This window comes from Notechis scutatus, chromosome 1 (genome assembly GCF_049901735.1).
Source record: "Notechis scutatus isolate UNSWTSFEM ecotype Mainland chromosome 1, rNotScu1.2, whole genome shotgun sequence".
Taxonomy (NCBI): Eukaryota; Metazoa; Chordata; class Lepidosauria; order Squamata; family Elapidae; genus Notechis; species Notechis scutatus.
The window spans coordinates 192,014,622-192,034,084 of record NC_142009.1 but is presented as its reverse complement, the minus strand read 5'-3'; the positions used below and the strand labels follow the sequence as shown (position 1 = coordinate 192,034,084).

At 38.2% G+C, this 19,463-nt stretch overlaps 1 protein-coding gene and 1 long non-coding RNA gene across 6 annotated transcripts in view; one reads left to right on the top strand and one right to left on the bottom strand.

Moving 5' to 3' along the window:
• Positions 1 to 19,463, bottom strand: part of STK39 (serine/threonine kinase 39) — a 143,331-nt gene that overhangs the window by 27,268 nt on the left and 96,600 nt on the right. For all 5 annotated transcript variants that reach the window (XM_087949773.1, XM_087949775.1, XM_087949777.1 and 2 more), the window contains 4 exons: positions 15,455 to 15,577; positions 15,332 to 15,361; positions 14,542 to 14,604; positions 10,885 to 10,952 (listed from right to left, as the gene is read on the bottom strand). In XM_087949773.1, the coding sequence (XP_087805899.1) occupies positions 10,885 to 10,952; positions 14,542 to 14,604; positions 15,332 to 15,361; positions 15,455 to 15,577 (284 nt within the window). The remainder of the gene's footprint in view (positions 1 to 10,884; positions 10,953 to 14,541; positions 14,605 to 15,331; positions 15,362 to 15,454; positions 15,578 to 19,463) is intronic.
• LOC148133146 (uncharacterized) lies at positions 330 to 6,604 on the top strand. Its single transcript, XR_015746519.1, has 2 exons — positions 330 to 751; positions 3,072 to 6,604. It is a non-coding gene; the product is annotated as an uncharacterized LOC148133146 (long non-coding RNA).

The following is a 19,463-nucleotide window of genomic DNA, read 5'->3' as shown; positions in this document are numbered from 1 at the left end:
AACATGGCTTTCCCACCCCCAGCACCCTAGAATTGCCCACCCAGGAATGCAATGTCCCAATGGAGCCCACATAGGTACAATCTATTGCATTAGTCACACTGTGTAGCTACTTAGCAAATTTTCTGCAGAAAACTTAACAGCATAAAACAGGGCACAGACACTGCATTTTATCAGTATACTCCCATTCAGTGTTTTAGCAGGTAACATCTGGTTGATCTTTCTCAGCTAAACAGGTTGAGACTGATTAGTATGTGGACAGGAGACCACCATGAAATCCCATGGTTGGAGGCTAGCCTGGGAATCCAGAAATAATATCTTGGAAGATTTCAATGGGAGATTCTCTGTTATTGACAAAAAAGTAACAAAAACCCTGCATGGATGTGTTTGAAGTCAATCAACAGTCCTGTCCAGGCCTGGCTCAGAGACTTTACCACAGTATACCATTTTTGTTATTTCTTTCCCTGCTGAGAGATCTAATCTCTATTCAGGCTGTTTAATCCCAGTCTATTCAGAGGTGGACAGACTTGGTCTCATAGCCTTCAGTGCATAGGAGCAAAGACAGAAGCACCAGATCTTGTCTAACCAAATGAACTTTGGAATCATATTTTAGGGTAGAATAACAACAACAAAGAACAACTTCAAATATTATTTCTTCCAAGCTTTTAAAATGCACATCCAATAAAGACTGTTTCTTCTTTTTCAGAATTTGAAAAAATTAATGTGAATAGGAAAATAAAGTGGCACAACTTGGGTAAATACTTACATTTTAAATAGCACTGAATAATGACATATAATATTGTTTGACATCATTTCTGGTAACTTCACTACGTCAGGAGAAGTGAAGCAGACAGCTATAAGCCTTTCATTTGTAAGGCCTTGCTTTTAAGGCTGGAAAACTACCCCAATTTATAACCAGTGATGGGATTCGGCTGGTTTTGGCTGACCAGATGTTAAATTTACATCCTGTAACTACCGAACCGGTAGTTGAACCGACCGGCTGACCCCATCCCACCCCGCCCCTCCCAGGAATCTCCACACAGCCCATTTTGGATGCAGGTAAGTGCAAGGTCCACAGAGCCTCTGGGAAAGCAAAAAACAGCCCTCCCAGAAACAGACCTGTTTCTGACTTCCTCAGGGCCTCCGGAGCCCAGGGGAGGCCATTTTCACCCTCCCAGATGCTTGAGGGAAGCCTCTGGACTCTGGGGAAGGTGAAAAATGGCCCTCCCAGAATTTCCGGTAGGCCGCGCCTACCATGGCCATGCCCACCCAGCAACCGGGCAAGAACCAGTTGTTGGGATTTTTGAATCCCATCCGTTTATAACTCTTTGATGCCAAGTAAAACTTTTTTCCCCAGAGTTTCTACAATTTTATTTTCAGCTTGTTTGTAAAAGCTTGATGTACATTGAAATATGGAATTCATATATAGGTAGTCCTTAATTTACAACAATCGGGGCTGGAACTTTAGTCATAAGTCATTGCGGTAGTAAGTTGAGGTACTGACATAATCGGGCCTAACTTCTGACCATTTTTAAAATGATTGTTAAATAAATCACATGGCTGTTAAACAAATCCATTCTGCTGAATGAGTGTTCTTTTCTGGAAACTGCAAAAAAATCCGATCAGAAATTGTGGTCATGTGATGGGACATTGCAACTAGTTATAAACACAAGCCAGTTATCAAGTGCCAGAAATATAGTCATGTGATTAGGGAAGGATGTTGGTGTGACATTTTACAACGGTCAAAGTGCCTTACTGAGGCCAACGTAACTTCAAACAGTCCTTAAATGACTAGATATAAATTGAGAACTACTTGTTTTCAGTTTTTCAGTCTTGGTTATTTTTATTTTATTTTAGTTTTATTTTGTTTTTCCTTCAAAACATTTCTACAAAGTTCTACCTTTTTAATTACGTAACCTGAAGAAAATTGTGCCTATTAATAAATAATTTAAATTAAAAATAAATAAAACTAAAAATAAAATAATGAAATTAACAACAAAAAAACCTAGCTCTTGGTAATCATTCAGAAATGGGGAAAATCAAGTAACCTATCTTGAAAATGAAAAATCGAAAAGGCCACTTATTGACTGATTTGCAACAATGACTAACTGAACGTGTATAATCTGTTAAGATTTGAATTATTATTTTTGCAATGAAGGGGCAAGGAAGAAAACATTCAGGTTATCTGGCTAATCTCCTTGGAGTTGTTTTATTCATAAAGTAAATGTCCAGATTTTCTTTACTCCTATTAAACCTCCAGAACTCTGTCCTTACAGAAAAGTCCTTGAAAACCATCTATCAGAGTGCTTGCAAGGATGAACCACTCTCTCCACATTTGGTCATCCAGTATATGTCCCTTGAATTCCTAGAAAGCAGAGCTTTCTCTAATAAGATATCAGAGGCCAAAGACCCAGCTTGAAAACCTGCAAGCTGATCTAGGCAACTGCATTCCCTACATGTCTTCTTTTCAAAGGATCATTTCCATTGCACATAAATGAGAGCGACCGTGGCTAAAATTACTACTAATTTATTGGTTTGGATATTACATGGGAGTAGGGGTGGGGAGATGGAAATTTAAGAAGATAGGATTTGATCATAGCATCTATCTGATTCAACTTGGATGACTTGGGCATACCCTTAATCCAGGATAAGACTTTGCATTCGTTAACGTGGTCCTACAGGCAAGTCCTTGGGATTAAATCTCTGAATTTCAAAATGATATACAGCTAGGCAAAAACCCTGGAGATCAGACTATAAATGCAGCTGCTGAAAACAGTAGTAAGGAAATGCAAATGCATTCTACTATAATCTTTTGTCATACAAATTTAAAGCATTTGCGGTTGGTTGGCAGTGCCTGAAAAACTCTCCAAAAGCTTGCAAGAGTACATACAGATGGGCTTGGGACAAAGGCACGAAGACACAACTCACTGGAAACACTGCCTTTACAGAATATGAACACGTTCAGTCACCATTTAATCTGTCAGGTCCTCGAACAGAGAGTTGTTTCAGAATAGAAGTCCTTGAAGAAACACACAATGTGACATATTTTATGATTCACTTTTTTCCACTTCCAGGAACAGAAACTTGTCTAGTTACAGTTTAATAAAGGAATGGATTTGTTGTCCGAGTAACTTGCAACTACGGCCTCACCACAAGCAGAAAGGAACACAGCAGTTGCTGAACACTATCAAATTATACACAAAGCCACAGTCTTTCCCTAAGAATTAGTTCTAAATTTCTGTGCGGAAACAGCATCTACCATTTGAATTGTTATTATGCAAGGACTCTTTAAAGAACAGCAGTTGGGGAAAGGCGGCATCCTCTCCACAGACAGAATTCACCAATTAAAATGAAAACTTCTATTTGCAGTAGCTATGAATCTCTTCTTGTTAACCATCTCACACAGTTGGAAGCTTTTCTTGTACATCCAGGACTGAATCTGTCAACAATGACAGACACAGCACCTCCGACCTGAGGCAAATTTCTCCAGTATAAAGTTTTTCTAAGCCACTAATGTGAAGGTACAGGTTTACAACTTGCAGATCTGGCGGAGAAAATGAGGATGAAAAGGAACTGGGTATATTTTAATTTAAATGCCCCAGATAAAAATGTTTCTCTTTTCCCTCACAAACAAAAATGGCGAATCTTTTTGCCTTCTCCCGCACAGCATGAAACAATGTCTCTGGGTTGCCACCAAAGTGATCATCAGCCTCCAGCATCTTCTATTATGATTGCTGCTCGATATAGATGCTGCTTGCTTTAGCTAGGCCATTGGGATGGCCTTCACCCCCACCAGGTGACCCAGCTGGGAATATGCAGTATACAATCCCATTATTCTTTGCTCATCCCTCCCAGTAACATCCCCACACACCACAATGAGGCAATGTAGCAAGATTTGAGGGGGCACAGGGGCTTAGGGCATGCCATTATTATTTTTTTACATTCACAATCCTCTTGATTCAAGATGCCTTGCACATCCCTATTTATCCTTGTAAAGTTAAGCAAAAGTCTAACATTACATGCTAACACAACACTCTATTTCATAGATCAGTGGTGTGTCTACTAGACTAACATCACCGACACTCTTTTCCTATAAAATACATTACTTTATACACCAACTGGCTACATTTATCTGGAACAAAGATACAAATTCCCCCTTTTTGCCGAAGCACATTTGATTCAGAGAAGGCTTTCATCCTGGAAATTTATATTCTTGATTCCCCCTCCTAGTCAGAGATTCTTGTCTATCACATTTTATGTTGTTCTAAAGATTCTCCAACTCTTAGAAGCTGATCTGGGAAAGAGAACAATACTAACTTCATCAGGAAAGTACACTGACCTTCTACCAATGGAAGATTCTCCATGAAATTAGTGTTTTACTTACATGTTACAATCCGAGGTATATTAAGTAGATTCTGGATTTATCGTTGGTTAACAAGCTTAAAATTATAGGTCAGTGGTGGCTAACCTTTTTGGGCTCCTGTGCCAAAAATGTGCCAGCACCCACAATATTACTCATACTGCCCTAACTGAGGTTGTTTCTGCTTTTAAAACACTTCATACAAGGGTTGCTAACTCTGCATTGTTAATGCCCTTTTTTGGAAATTCTAGAAGCCTTTACAAAGTAAAGCCCCGAAAATAAAAATGATTGTCCATCCATGGTTCCTGTAATAGAATAATATCAAAATTACTTCAATATTTATTCAATAAAACACCATACCTATTAAATCAACCAGCTATATTCCAGGAAATTATTTTCAGAATTGAATGCTTAGGACTATATTCAGAAAGTAGTCAATCTTCAATGTCATCATGATCTAATACTTCCATGACTCAATGAATTTTGAGTGGACTTGGGGGTCTTTGTAAAGACCAGTGGATTTTCTGGGATATTACCTAGTTCATTGCTATTCAGGTATCTCATTTGTTGCCAGTTTGAAGCAGACTCAATTATTAGCTTTATTCTGAAACCTTTTTGCTTCTTTTCTTGTGCCATTTGCTTCCATGTCAAGCATTTTGTTGCTTGAATTGCTTGGTTGATTGTTTTCCTTGATGGTTTGACTAGCTAGTCTTCATGTTTGCAGGGTTGATGTACAATTGGCTGTATTTTGTAAAAATGAAATGTTATGATGGATTTTTTTTATAGATAGAATCCTTGAGATTGACTATATTATCTGCTGTTCTTGCAGTTTTGAATGTAACAATTGCTCTTGCTTGAAAACAGTTAAAATAGGTAGTCAACCCTACTAATCACATTTATAGTGATGGATAGAGTTAAATATTGGATCAATAGAACAAAATGCACTTTCTGTTCCAATTGAGATAACATCCTCTAGGTTTTGGATAATTTATGAAGGCCAATTTATTAAGCTGAGATTTAGGATTCCTGGGTATATTAAACAACTTAGTAATGATTTTCTTATGTTTACAGCAGTTTGAAAAATCTTTCCAAGAAAATGGCAGAGTTAATCATATTGGATCTTCTGGTGCTAAAGGACATAACGGTTGTTTTACAACCATAGTTATTAGAGTTTAACAAGCAATTTAACAAGTAGCAAAGTCCACATTCTGGATAGTGGGGACTAGTTTGAAAGAGGGGTCAAAGAGACCATCTACATCATAGGTGTCAAACTTGCAGGCTGGGGGCCAGATGCGTCACATGCTCGCCATGCCCACCCCCGGTTTAGTGAAGGGGGAAAAAGTCATGACATGTCACGTGACAACATGAGTTTGAACCTCCCACCCACCCCCCGGGATCTACATTAAATGAACAACCCTCCTTTCTCAACAGAGTGGGAGGGATATAACAATATCTATCTCCTGTTTACAGCACGGTCCTTTCAGCAGTTCCAAAAAGATTCCACACCCCATTTGTGCTATTCAGGTGACCCTGAGGGCACAGATAAACCTCCAAGTGGCCTCAACAACTCTCAGAAAGAGTGCTAATGACCAGTTGACTGCAAGGAACATAAATCCTTCTATTCCCCACCATTCAGTCAGAACTGAAGAAGCTTCTTAAAGGAGAAGCAAAACACCTTCAAGGAAAAACAAAGAAAGTCCAGTTGTGTCTTGAAAAAAAGCACCTTTGGGGCCTCAGTGGTGAATTTTTTAGTCCAGCTTCGTATGTTAGAGATTGCAAACCAAGTTATACAGAGTCTCTGCAAGTGAGAACTATTATATATAGTAATTTGTAACTCTATCTCTTAATTTAAATTAGCATATATTGCAAAGCAATCATTAATAATTCTCAAAATCTTTATAGACGTTAATCAATACTTCCTGCTGGTATCTTAGTATTTGCTGTAGAAAAGATGTTATCTTCTAAGGTCAGGAATTGACTGCCTTTGCTTTTTTCTAGCTAAAATAGTTTTTAATCATTTCGTTTGATGTAAAATTGGCCAGAAGTATGTTTTAAAAATGTATTTTCCAGCTGGGCTGTCGGGAGGTTCAACTTGTTACATATTAACAAGAAATCCTAAGATTACAGTGGCAACAGCCAGAATTTTAAACTATGACTATAAAAGCAAGGCTCTTAATAACAAATCAATGAGTTAGGGTATTATCTAATATTTATTAAACATTTTAGTAATTAAACTGTTTTATCCAATGCCAAGTCTAGACTATATTTACATCTTGCTTTTGGGCCCTTTGGACATGAATAAAAAAATTGACCGATTCTGATTCTTGGGTGGGAATGACACCTGCATGTAACTTTTTTAAAACCAGTAAGAGCAAAAAGGGACTCCTTATGAGGGCCTTAGAGAGCCTGCCTGTGATGGCTACAAACAGGCTACAAGAACTAGGTGACCATGAATTCTACTCCCACCTTAGACATGAAGCCAATTGGGTGTCTTTGGGCCAGTCCGTCTTTCTCAGTCCTAGAATGAAGACAATGGCAAACCGCTTCTGAAAATAGCTGTCCTCCATGACTGATAGTGGTAGATTCAACCAACGGAACAGCTTGCCCTCGGAAATTGTGGGAGCGCCATCACTTGAAACTTTCAAGAAGAGATTGGACTCCCATCTGTCAGAAATGGTGTAGGGTCTCCTTCTTGGGCAGGAGGTTGGACTAGATGACCTACAAGGTCCCTTCCAACTCTAATTATCTGTTATCTGCTTGTAGAAATTACAAAGCCTTACTCAATTGTGCTAAGATTCCATAATGCTGGTTTGGACATTAAGTCCTACTAATCTTAAAAATGTCAAAGTATCATTTTTATCAGGTCACCCCCAATTTGCTATAATGAGAAACATCAGAGTATACACCCCCGATTCCAAGATTTGCTAACAACCTGTAGCATCTGTAGATCATGATGATAGCAATAGCACTTAGACTTATATACACTTTACAGTGCTTTACAGCCCTCGCTAAGCGGTTTACAGAGTCAGCATATTTCCCCCAATAATCTGGGTCCTCATTTTACCCACCTCGGAAGGATGGAAGGCTGAGTCAACCTTGAGCTTGGTGGGATTTGAACTGCCAAATTGCAGGCAGTCAGCAGAAGTAGCCTGCAGTACTGCGCTCTAACCACTGCGCCACAAGGCTCATGATGATGATGAAGATGCTTACTCAATACTGAACTCCTTGACTATTCTGAGACAATTATATTAAAGCTTTAGACGCTCAGAAACCTTTTCTCTTCTTTAGAATGGAAGAGAGGGGAATAAAAAATTAGTCATTTACCATTCTTTCAACATTTATTTCAAGGCCACTATCATGAGTTCACTTTTCGGTGGACAGTGCAAAAGTCTTTTTTAAAAAAAACCTAACATTATTATGTTCTGATTTAGGCTCTATTTTGTTCAGGAAACCTTGATAAAAATGAAGCACTATACCTGAGAAAAAAAGGGGGAAGCTTTGTGGAGAATGCCCTGAAAATAGATATTTGTTTAGCAAGTTTAATGAAATCTGAAAGAAGCAGTATACATACATAAAATACATTTCTAACATAAGAATGATTACTTATCACTCTAAAATACTTTTTTTTGTTCCTATGACAGAGGAGTACAATGTGTACTATTGCAAGGCTAAGCAGCTGTCAAAAATTGGATTCCAGGATTTGAATTTGAATAATAATGCCTTGGCTTAATAAATATTAGGATTAAGATTCTCTGAAAGTAAGAACAAATCTGGGAAACTGTAATTATTATCAATGGGTAAAATTAGAAGAGAGGGAGAATAATTTTTCTCTATCCATAGATAATTTTCCATAATTTTATATACCTCGTATAGTGCTTCTCCTCATTTTATCTAGATGGTTGCCAAAAGCCAATAGCACCATGATGGTACTTAATCCTTCATGTTCTCCACATCACCTCCATAAACATTATCCTGCTGGATCATGCTAAATAGTCCCATTATCCTGGATCACACTGGACAGATTCAAGAAGTTCACAAAGCAGAACTTACAGTAGATAACTTTCTTATTCTTTGCTCCACAGAAACTGACATTTCAAGCATGTTGATTATGGGAATTGATACAGGTAAACCACATAAAAATTAAGGCAGAATGCCAGGATACATATAATGAGGTGGCACTTTTCTCAGGGCAGAAGATATGATAGAAGTAAAGGCAATACTGAAATTACTATGGTTATTTCCCATTGTTCTTAGACTCCACTTGTGTTTGTGGCAAGTATATCTATTATTGAGACATTAACAAGAACCGCTGAAACCAAATGCCCAACTCTTTGAACAGCAAGATAGACTATGCAATTTCAACACTGCCTAGAATTATTTCTTGTTAACATGCAGGAAACTAGCACAAATAAAAATCTTTTCTTTGCGTTCTGGATATAAATTTCACTGGAGAAGAATTATTACTCATCTTTGGTTCTAGAAGAAGAATGCATAAATAGTTGCACACAAGCCCACAATAGCAACAAACAGAATTCTATAATAAAACTAAATCAGTTTCCAGCACTGCTTAGAATTTTACTATAGAGGGAGACTCTCTCAGTAATCCTATGCATAAATTATTCAGCTATTCTTAAAATACGACCTTTGTGTTATTTATACTCTCCTTTTTTCAGGAATCTCACTTTTCCAAACTATTCAATACAATCTTGGTATTTGATTACCTAGATTAAAACTCTCTATACCTTTTTATCCTTACAAAACCATCAGTGCTTCAACCATAACCACATACCAATTTATAATGAATTTTTATTTAAAATTCTCAACTTTTTTTTAAAGGAACTCATTCACTTCATCCAACCATGACTCTCTCAGTCTTCTCTTCCTCCTAACCCTTTTCATCTCATGTTTGTTATGAGATTTGATCCCTATTAGTTCTCTCTCGGTTTTTAGGAACTCGTCCACTTCAACCTACCATGACTCTCTGAGTCTTCTCTTCCTTCTAACCTTTTTCATTTTATGTTTGTTATGAGATTTGATCCCTATTAGTTCTCTATGTCCAAACCAATCAACATATTCTTTTGTTGTAATCACTGATATTTTACATTGAAGTCCACGTTCATTTAGTACCTATTTATCCTTTATCCGTTTTCTTCTTCTTTTACCACACAGACACTACTTTACGCATTCCATTTAACTTACATTTCTCCTGATACACCCAACATCCCCTTGCCTAAAACCAAAGGGACAGAAGCCTACTCTTATCAAAACCAATGTTGCGGGCCTTGAGCTGGAAGGGGCTTTTTTGCCTCCTAGTCTTTTAACTTAAGAGTAGATGCCTGACAAAAAGGAGGAGTAAAACGAACAAAAAATTGCAATCCGTTTTATCTTTTTGTACTTTCGTATTTTTTCTCATCATTATCAAATGAAATATTTCCACACATTATTTTGTGGTGAAACACACGGAGCTTTGGCTGCTATAAAAGGCATAATCCATTCTTCCTTTCACCAATTGCATAACAAATGCAAAATAAAGTTTACATAATAGAAAAGAAAGCCTTTGTCTTAGCATGTTCTGATAGGCTTGGCCCATAGACCTTATATAGGACTACACTGAAAACGAACGATGGAGAAATATGTAAACATTTTTTAAAAATGAGAGGCAATGGCCAGTTCTTCCCTCAATGAAGCCAATACTACTGCATAGCTCCAACCATGCATCACTTTGCAGGCAGCCAGGAGGGGCATAGAACTAATAAATAGATGGTTAGGTTAACATTCCCTAGAGACACTGGGAGAAATACCTCTTCTTTACAATGAATAAAGATACAAATCAGATTTGAAGAGGTTTTAATTTTCCAAGTTATTTTAGGTAGATTAGAAGAAAAGAGAAACTAAACTAGGAATACATCAAAAATATTCTAAATCTAAGAAAATCAATTAGCTGCCCTTAAAACTTGGTTAGGAATCACTCATTTTCTTAAAATGGAAATCAACTCCAGTCTCCTTCCAAACAACTGACATCTGGTAACCATATTTACATCATTTTAAAAATGGTAAAGTGCTTGAAAAATGTTATCAGTGATTCTTCTCATAACCTCTTCTCACTGTTGACCAAACCTGCCCAATAAAAATGTTTTCAACAAGCAATTTGTAATGTAATCATGGTTATTTCTGTTACAGGTTGACTGCTATAGAGTAAAAGAAGCTCCTTAAAGTCTCTGTAATCCTGACATGGAAGGAAAGATGAAGGAAAAAACCTGAAATATTTAATGAAGAATGCTTTTAGTCTAAAGATCTTTCCATTTTCATTATTTCATTCTTCCATTTTTAATTTTTTAAAGCAATTAAGAGAGAGAGCAATTAGTCATGAGAATACCATACATGTTGGTTATACTGGGAGGCTGACCAACCATATTAACATTTCTCTTGTTAATATTATAAGAATTTAATGAGGAGAACTATGCATGAACAGATTTGACTAGGGCAAAAAAATAAAAGGAAATGAAGATAGAGATTATTCCTCTTACCTTAGTCGTAAAACAAGATTCACAGCACATGGAACAGAGCTATATTCATTTGTAATAGCAGAATGTGCCTTAATGAAAAAGAAGGAGGGAATACATCTTTTTAAATTGCCATATTAAAAACCGGGATGGGTTCAATTCTTTAAGGTAATAATTATCCAGTTTAACTTAGAGGTCATCACTAATCTGAAATTGCAAGTCAGATATTAAAATTGGCACAGATTACAGTAAGGTGGCAAAGGGAAAAACCGATATAAGTCTATTCCCCTGATTAACCTAATGAATGTATGGTATTAAAACAAAAGCCCTTAAAATTTTAAACACTTTCCCAGCTTAATATGTTGGGGTACTACGAACAAATTTCTTGTTTATTTAACAGAGCAGTACATTTTATGAGAATCCCAGCAGTGATTATTGTTTGCATTTTTATTGCATAAAATAAAAGATTAAATAGCTAGAAAGTAGCCATAGGCTTTAGTGACAATTAAAACATTCACATATGATATAAACAAAATTTAGTGACACTGTTCACACATGACTTTCAACAATAATGTGTTACACTACATCTTCCCTTCAAATCATGATGGGGAGAGTCAACTTTGCCTGATTACTTAGTAAAGAGCTTCCCCAACCATATCAATGCTATTCCAAAGGTGCTTTTTCAAAAGGCAACTGGACTTGTTTTTCCTTGAAGACATTTCGTTTCTCATCCAAGAAGCTTCCTCAGTTCTGTGAGAACTGCAGTAGCTTCTTGGATGAAAAGCGAAATGTCTTTCAAGGGAAAACAAAGCCGAGTTGCCTTTTGAAAAAGCACCTTTGAGGCAACTATGACCTGGATGATGAGAATGTCCATAGACATTGTTGGGGTTACCCATCACATAAATCATAAAGGCTGGCATTTCTCTGGACTGAGCTGGTGTGCAATTTAGGGGTCCCTCCTGGACTCACAGCTCCTGCACAAGGAGCAAATTGCAGACATAGCTAAGGAGGCCTTTACACAGATTCAAGCCAGCTGCACCTTTCCTGGATCAGGAGGCCTTGCTCACAGTCACTCATACCGTCACCTACAAATCAGAGGTGCAAGGGCTCCACATGGGGCTACCCTTGAAGACCACCTGGAAGCTTCCACTGCTTCAGAATGTGGCATTGCACACAGTGTTTTGTGTTCTTATGTTTATCCATATGACACTTCTATTATGGAAGCTGCACGGCTTCCAGTTTTCTTCCGGGTTCAATTTAAGATGCTGGTTATCACCTTTAAAGCCTTATATGAGACAGGACAAGGTTATTTGTGGGACTGGCTTTCCTTAAGGATGCCTACCTGCCCTACCAGAATACGCAGGCTGGGCAGGCTTCCAGTCCCTTTACTTAAAATATTGCCACCTTATGGGAGTTAGGAAGTAGCAGCCCCAAATCTATGGAAAACTCTGGCCCCTGAAGGTTGGCAGGCCTCTACCTTCCTAGACTTTCAAAAAGTATTGAAGATCTGGCATTTCCTCCAAGCTCTGTGATAGGATGAGGACAAAATTTATGGTGGAAGCTGGCCTTGGTTTTGTTTTTTAAATGTTTATAGTTTATATACTTTTTATGTTGTTTTAAATTCTTGATTGGGAGCTGCCCAGAGTTTGCTATAAGATTTGCTATAAGATGGGAAGCTACATAAATGTTTAATGCAATGCAAAATACAAATATGCAGTGTGTGTGTATGTGTATATATATATATATATATATATATATATATATATATATATATATATATATATGTGTGTGTGTGTGTGTGTGTGTGTGTGTGTGTGTGTATGTGTGTATGTGTGTATGTGTGTGTGTATGTATGTATGTATATATATATATATATACATATATATACATATATATATATATATATACACACACACACACACACACACACACACATATACATATACATATATATATACACACACACACATACATACATACGTATGTACGTATGTATGGTATTCAGCTTTGTTCGGGTATTTTCCCACATCATTGTAGTTGTGCTTTTAAAGTTGTAGCAACGTTTCGGCAGAATCTTATCTGCCATCATCAGGCTTCTGTATTGTGTTCGTCTGTGAGTCAGACTTTTACAGTTGTTTCAGTTTTAAATTTGGGGCTAGCCTACTGCTGTGCCAGAATGGTTTTTTCTTCATCCTGATTGGTTGGGAGTCTTGGTCTGTGTTTATTGGTCTTGGAGTTTGCTGTGTTCTGCTTGATTGGTGCTTCTAATATCTTCTGTCTGTTTTGTGGCTTTTTTTGTGTGTTGATTGGCTGGCAACATTGTGTTCCTGTATTGGAGGCTTTTAGTGCAGCTTGGCTCCGAGTAAATGGACAGCTATCATTTGTTAGGAAGCTAGGTTTCATCTGGGTGCCTGGTTGGGGTGTGTTTGAGCTGGAGGTATCAGGGGGGATCTGTTTGTACCCAGGTGTTTGCCTGGCTAGTGGTGTGGAGATTTTTTTGTTTGTGAATGCAGGCTTCCAAATAATTGACAGTCTGGTGGAATCATCTCTTCTATTCATGCTTTCAGGTCTTTTTTTCAATCTCTATGGCTTCTCTGATAATTCTGTGGCTGGGGTTTTCTATAGTGGCTAGGGTTTTGGTGCCATTGAAGTCGATGCTATGACCTGTGGCTTTCATGTGTTGGACTAGTGAGGAAGTGTGTTCCAGCTTTTTAACTGCAGTTTTGTGTTCGTCCAGGTGGGTACTTATTCTTCTATTGGTCTGTCCGATGTATGTGGCCGGGCATGATGCACAGGGGACTTCATATATGCCTTGGTTTTCCAGGTCAATTTTATCTTTTGGGGTTTCTAAGGATGGCTGCTATTTTTCTGACTAGTGAGGAAGTGTGTTCCAGCTTTTTAACTGCATTTTTTGTGTTGATTCAGGCAGGTAGTTATTCTTAGAAGAATTATCAGAGAAGCCATAGAGATTGAAAAAAGACCTGAAAGCATGAATAGGAGAGATGACTCCACCAGATGAGATTCTGCCGAAACGTTGCTACAACTTTAAAAGCACAACTATAATGATGTGGGAAAATACCCGAACAAAGCTGAATACCATACATGATTTAACCATTACCACTGGTCATCAATAATTCAGGGCTGAGCACTGTATGAACCAGATCACTGTGGCCTGTTGAACAAGCCATGAGTAAATAGACACATAATATGAGAACCCAGCCAATCTTGAAATCAGTTTGTGAATGTGTAATGAATGACAAAGAAGCTATTATAAGCATTACTTTAGTCTAAGTCTGTATCTACTAGAGCACACATTTTGAGGGCAAATGAACTCAGGGGTCCCAAACCTGTGGGCCATGATGGGTTTGCAACTGGGCTGCATAATTGGCCAATGAACGCGTACACACACATCCTCACTTAATCAGCAGCAGACGAGCATGCCCGCATGTGCTCCATTTAAGTGAGTGGCAGGCACATGTGCACACCGCCCGCACAAATGGAGCTGCGCATACACACGCCTGCTTTCTGACCACTTGCATGGAACCTCCCACTTTCTGACCACTTGCATGGAACCACTTGCATTGACCCTCCCCCCGCCAGTCCACAAAGCCAGACATGTTGGGGAACTTTGAACTAACCAACAAAGCTATGCATAATATCTCATGTTAATAGTAACAATACCTGAGAACCTTTTATAGACAGGTTCTGTATTTGGTCAGGGATATTGCTGGAATACACGGAAATCTGTTAAGAAGAGTTTAAGTCTTTAGAAGATGGCACAAAATATGTTACTTAATACATCCACAATGCAAAATAGTAAAAACCAGGAATAAAAAAAATAGCAAGCAGGATTTCAAACGATATTTCCATTAAATAAAGCCTGTTAATCCTGTATAATAAATTTGTGAGAATAGAAGTCTTATGTGTCACTGAAATTCTGTCTGCCCTCAAACCCTCCTCTGCAGATTAAGTGAGCACAGAAAGAAAAGGGGAAGGAAACATTAAGTCTTTATTCATTTGTCATTATACTTCAAATTGACTCAAGAGCACAAATTCTCTGGACAAAGTACTAAATTACAAAGAACATTAATAAATTCTGAATAGCAAAAAATCCAACTGCTAAATATTGGATTTATAATTCAAGTTTAACAACAGACTATACACTTACACATATGGAGTTATTTAAAAGTAGCATACAAAAACTAATGCATGCAATCTTATTAAAAACTAATACTGTCACATTATGCATCAATGAATTGCGCCTCAGATTCTAGTTATTATGGAAAAGCAGTATGGGTTTTTAAAAACTGAAATCTACAACTTGCTAAAAATACAAAAAAGATGCTGAACTTCAAATGGTAAAATATTACTGAAAATTACCATTCTAATATTCACATTCTCATGTAAATACAGAGAAAAATTCAATAAACACACACTCCTACTCACAAGGGGAAAGAAATTAACCATTTACCTCTGCATCTTCTTCTTTTACTCTTCGTGACTACAAGGCAAGCATAATAATTAATTAGTTACCAGCTGAGTAACAAAATAATGAATGTTTACTTGAGGTGCCATGCAGTTTCCCCAAAATTACCTTTTCTTGGGAAAAAGCAGCCTTGCCTTCTTCACTCTTCTCATCCATTTCATCATCACTCCATTCCCAGTCCCCATCTTCTGTCTTATGGAGATGGCCACTAGAACCCGGTACTCTCCTAACCTAACAAAAGGACAAAGGCAACATTGAAAAGAGGCATGAAAGTGTGTGATGAGTAAGTCACTGGTCTAGGATTGGGAAGGCCAAGCTTAAAAAATCTCACTTAACTATGGACCTCACTGGATGACCTGTGGCCAGTATCTCCATTCAAGCAATGAGACCATGGGCTAGGGTTTCTTTCTTTATCTGAGCTGTCTTTGTTGTTGCTTTGATAGCCCCATCAAGAGTCAGCTACTTGTATTTATGTGTTAATAGTTACAGTGTATTGGATTGCTCTTATCCCCAAAGATCTAAGAGACTTAGATAATTATTTAAGTCAGAATAAAGACTGCTTGCTAAAGTGGAATTTCACACCATTTTCTCCATCCAATGCCTTAGTTTAAAAAGCAAGCCACAAAAAATTATCAGATTTTAGATAAAGGTAAAGGAGGCCGTGCTCATCTCCGCATATATTTGCTCCGCATATATTTGCACATACGTGCTAGTTGTTTCCGGCTCTAGGGGGCGGTACTCATCTCTGTTACAAAGCCAAAGAGCCAGCGCTGTCCGAAGACGTCTCCATGGTCATGTAGTCAGCATGACTGAAGGCGCACGGAACACTGTTACCTTCCCACCAAAGTAGTCCCTATTTTTCTACTTGCATTTTTATATGCTTTCGAACTGCTAGGTTGGCAGAAGCTGAGACAAGTAACGGGAGCTCACTCCATTACATGGTGCTAGGGATTCGAACTGCTGAACTGACATGACAATCTTTCTGATCGACAAGCTCAGCGTCTTAGCCACTGAGCCACCACGTCCCTATCAGGCTTATCAGCAATTCAAGGGGAACCTACTTATTAAACTGATTACAAGAGTAGCAAAGGCAAACGTGAAAATAACTTATTTCCTGGACGTGGGAGAGGATGCTCCCACCACACAGTATTGGTTTGTCTCTTACATTATCTAATGAGGATTTTGTCTACAGATGAGAATCACCAATGGCCACAATTTTCCAAGCATTCTCTTATTCAATTTGCTTTCATTAAGCTACAACACCGAAAGATGAGAAAGAAAGAGGAGTACCAAGGAATATTTTCTCTGCCTTTGAAGCAAGGGCCTTACTAAGATGAAGCTTGGGCGAGGGGTTGGACTAGATGACCTACAAGGTCCCTTCGAACTCTGATTATCTGTATCTGAAGCTGTCAATACTTGTTTTTCTAACACAGGCTAATGGGGTTAAGATCACAGAGTTGTTAGGAACCAGGCTAATGTGGCTTTTTAATGACACCACTTTGTGAATGTGTGAGTAAGGTGGCTCAATGTTTTCAATTGTCAAACTGTTGGATATCACATAAGAACTAACAGTAGCCAGTAACACAGCCCAAGCCTCTAAATCAGCGACTAATGTTGATGGTTCTATAATCACAAAAACAGGGAAGATGCATTTTCTGAAATGACCTCCAACTTTACCCCGCAACTACTTTTTCCTACTTAGAGTGAAGTACACACTTACAAACTCTTAGCTTGTCTCTGCTGTCTCCCACATCCAGCAGAAGCAAGCTAGGGCTAAATATGTACTTATGAGAACAGAAAACAGTTCACTGCCAGTGAAAGAATAATGGTCGTTGGGGGAAAAGGGGGAAACTCCCACACAACTATATAATGCTACTGGATCTTAGCCTCTATCTTGAGGGGAAATTCTGGGGAAAAAAGAAAAATGTAAGGAAAAAAAAGAAGAACATTTTAATTCCTCCTACTTTTTAAATCTTTCTACTCTAACCCCTTGTTCCAATGATCAGCTGGCTCCAAAATGGTTCGCTCCGATGAGCATGTGGGTCCGCCCACCTGCCCCTGCTCTTTCCTGTGCTTTATCTCTTTTTGTTAGAGCACAGCTGATTCGTGCGGCAGAGCAGTTTTTGCCGTGCTTCAGCTGTTTTCTTCAGCTGCAGTTGAAGGTAAGTATTAGCTTTTTTAAACATAGAGCATGCATTTGGTGCGCGCGCGCGAAGCGCACATTCACTGAACCGGTTGTTACACCGGTTGAATCGCACCCCTGGAATAGGGTCTCGAGTGAATTGAAATTATCTTGGAAACCAGGCTTCCCCTGGTTCCACACAGGCCCTTCCTCTGGAGGCAGATATCAAGTTTAATCTATGAGGCATTTTCCACAACTCAGTGTGCCTGCTGGTTTCCAGATATACAAAACAAAAATGGAAGCCAAAATATTGCAAGCTATTCAGTTAACGTGAGAGATGGTAGCGAAGCTAATTTGCACCCTTGTTTGCACCCAGACTCTATCTGTCTATCCTTTAGACACTCTTACCCACAGAGGAAATCTTTCTGTATGGTTTAAATGTTTCAGTCTACTCAAGTTGTTAAATTCATCCTCAACAACTTTATACAATGGGAAAATTCACCAGGAAAATAACATACTGTTAAGACTGTGTCCTGTGCCTGACTGCCTCACTCATATTTCATATATTCCTCCCCTCCCTGCCCACTTTGTAGAATTTCTGAGGGCATAAATTGCTTGGACAAGCTCTCTCTTCTTAAACTACTCTTTTCTTTGCTGCACTGGCTGCACTTCTTTTAAAGGTGCTAACCACAAGTTAACTCAGCTCTGCAACCTTGATTAGTTAATCAATGCCCAGGGCCAGTTGTGCTATCGAGAAATTGGCACAATCCTAATTAGTCCCACCCTAAAAGCTTCTTCTTGTATCCTAAGCAGGAAGCAGGTTACACTTGCAGAGAACAAGATGTTCGTTTTAAGGTACAGGTAGTCCTTGACTTACGACCACAACTAAACCCAAAATTTCTGTTGCTAAGTGAGCTGTGTCCCATTTTACAAACTCTTCTTGCTTACTGTCTTGTAATCTCTTCTTCTCCAATGGCTATAAATAAAAACACCGATTTTCCCTTGCTAATTATTCCAGAGGTGAGAATTCTGAAGGACGGAGGAATGGGGGAAAAGGACTACAAGATTTGCCTTTTCCAGCTCCCTTTTAGTCAAGTTCCAAAACATGAAACTTCCCTGCTGTTAGGGCTCAACCGACTGATTGGGTTTATATCCTTTTGACACTAACATATTCAAGGACAATTTCTTATTAAAACTTTTAAAAGATGTATTAAAAGTCCAGGCATCTCTTTTGGCGCTCTCCTTCTTTGGTATCCGTCCTGCAAATTCTAAATTAAGTGTCGTCATGCAGATTAATGGAAACACACACAGCAAGACCTCGTGGATGCTATTTTTAAAAAACAGACATAGTTTATATGTGCAATTATGCAGTTAATGTATTTTCTTATGCCTTGCACATAATCTCTCCTTGTCCTTTCCTTTTTTAAAACAGCCTGAAGTATTTCTAGCTGCCCTTATAATCACACAGATATTACAACTTCTAGGCAGAAAGAAAATTGCAAGCTGATTCTCTGTTTGCCTCCCTATTTCCACATGCTATATGCATTTGCATCTCAAGCAGATTTATTGTAAGTTATGGAAGGCAGAAAAAATACCAAGAATGTAAGAAAATGATAAAATCTATTCATCAATGTTTTGACCTTTCCAGTCCAATCTGCATTTTATGAGGAGCTGCATATGAACATATAACACAAATTATTCACGTTTAAAAAGATATCCAGGCAATGTACTGCAGACTGGACAAATGGATGGAGATCATGAAATCGAACACAATGGCGTCTTCATTTGGCCTTAAAAGTCAACATGCCCCTTTACTACTTTCTTTTTAATTTTCTGTGTTGTTATCCAGGTCCCTTAATTTTTTTAAAAAAATAAAAGAGACAGAAAACATCTCCCTTGTCAGAGCTTCTCAGTACTGATAAGTAAAATGGCTCCTCAGTAAAAAAAAAAAAAAAAGGGGAGGTTGTCCTCTACAAATGAGTTAATTCAAATCAT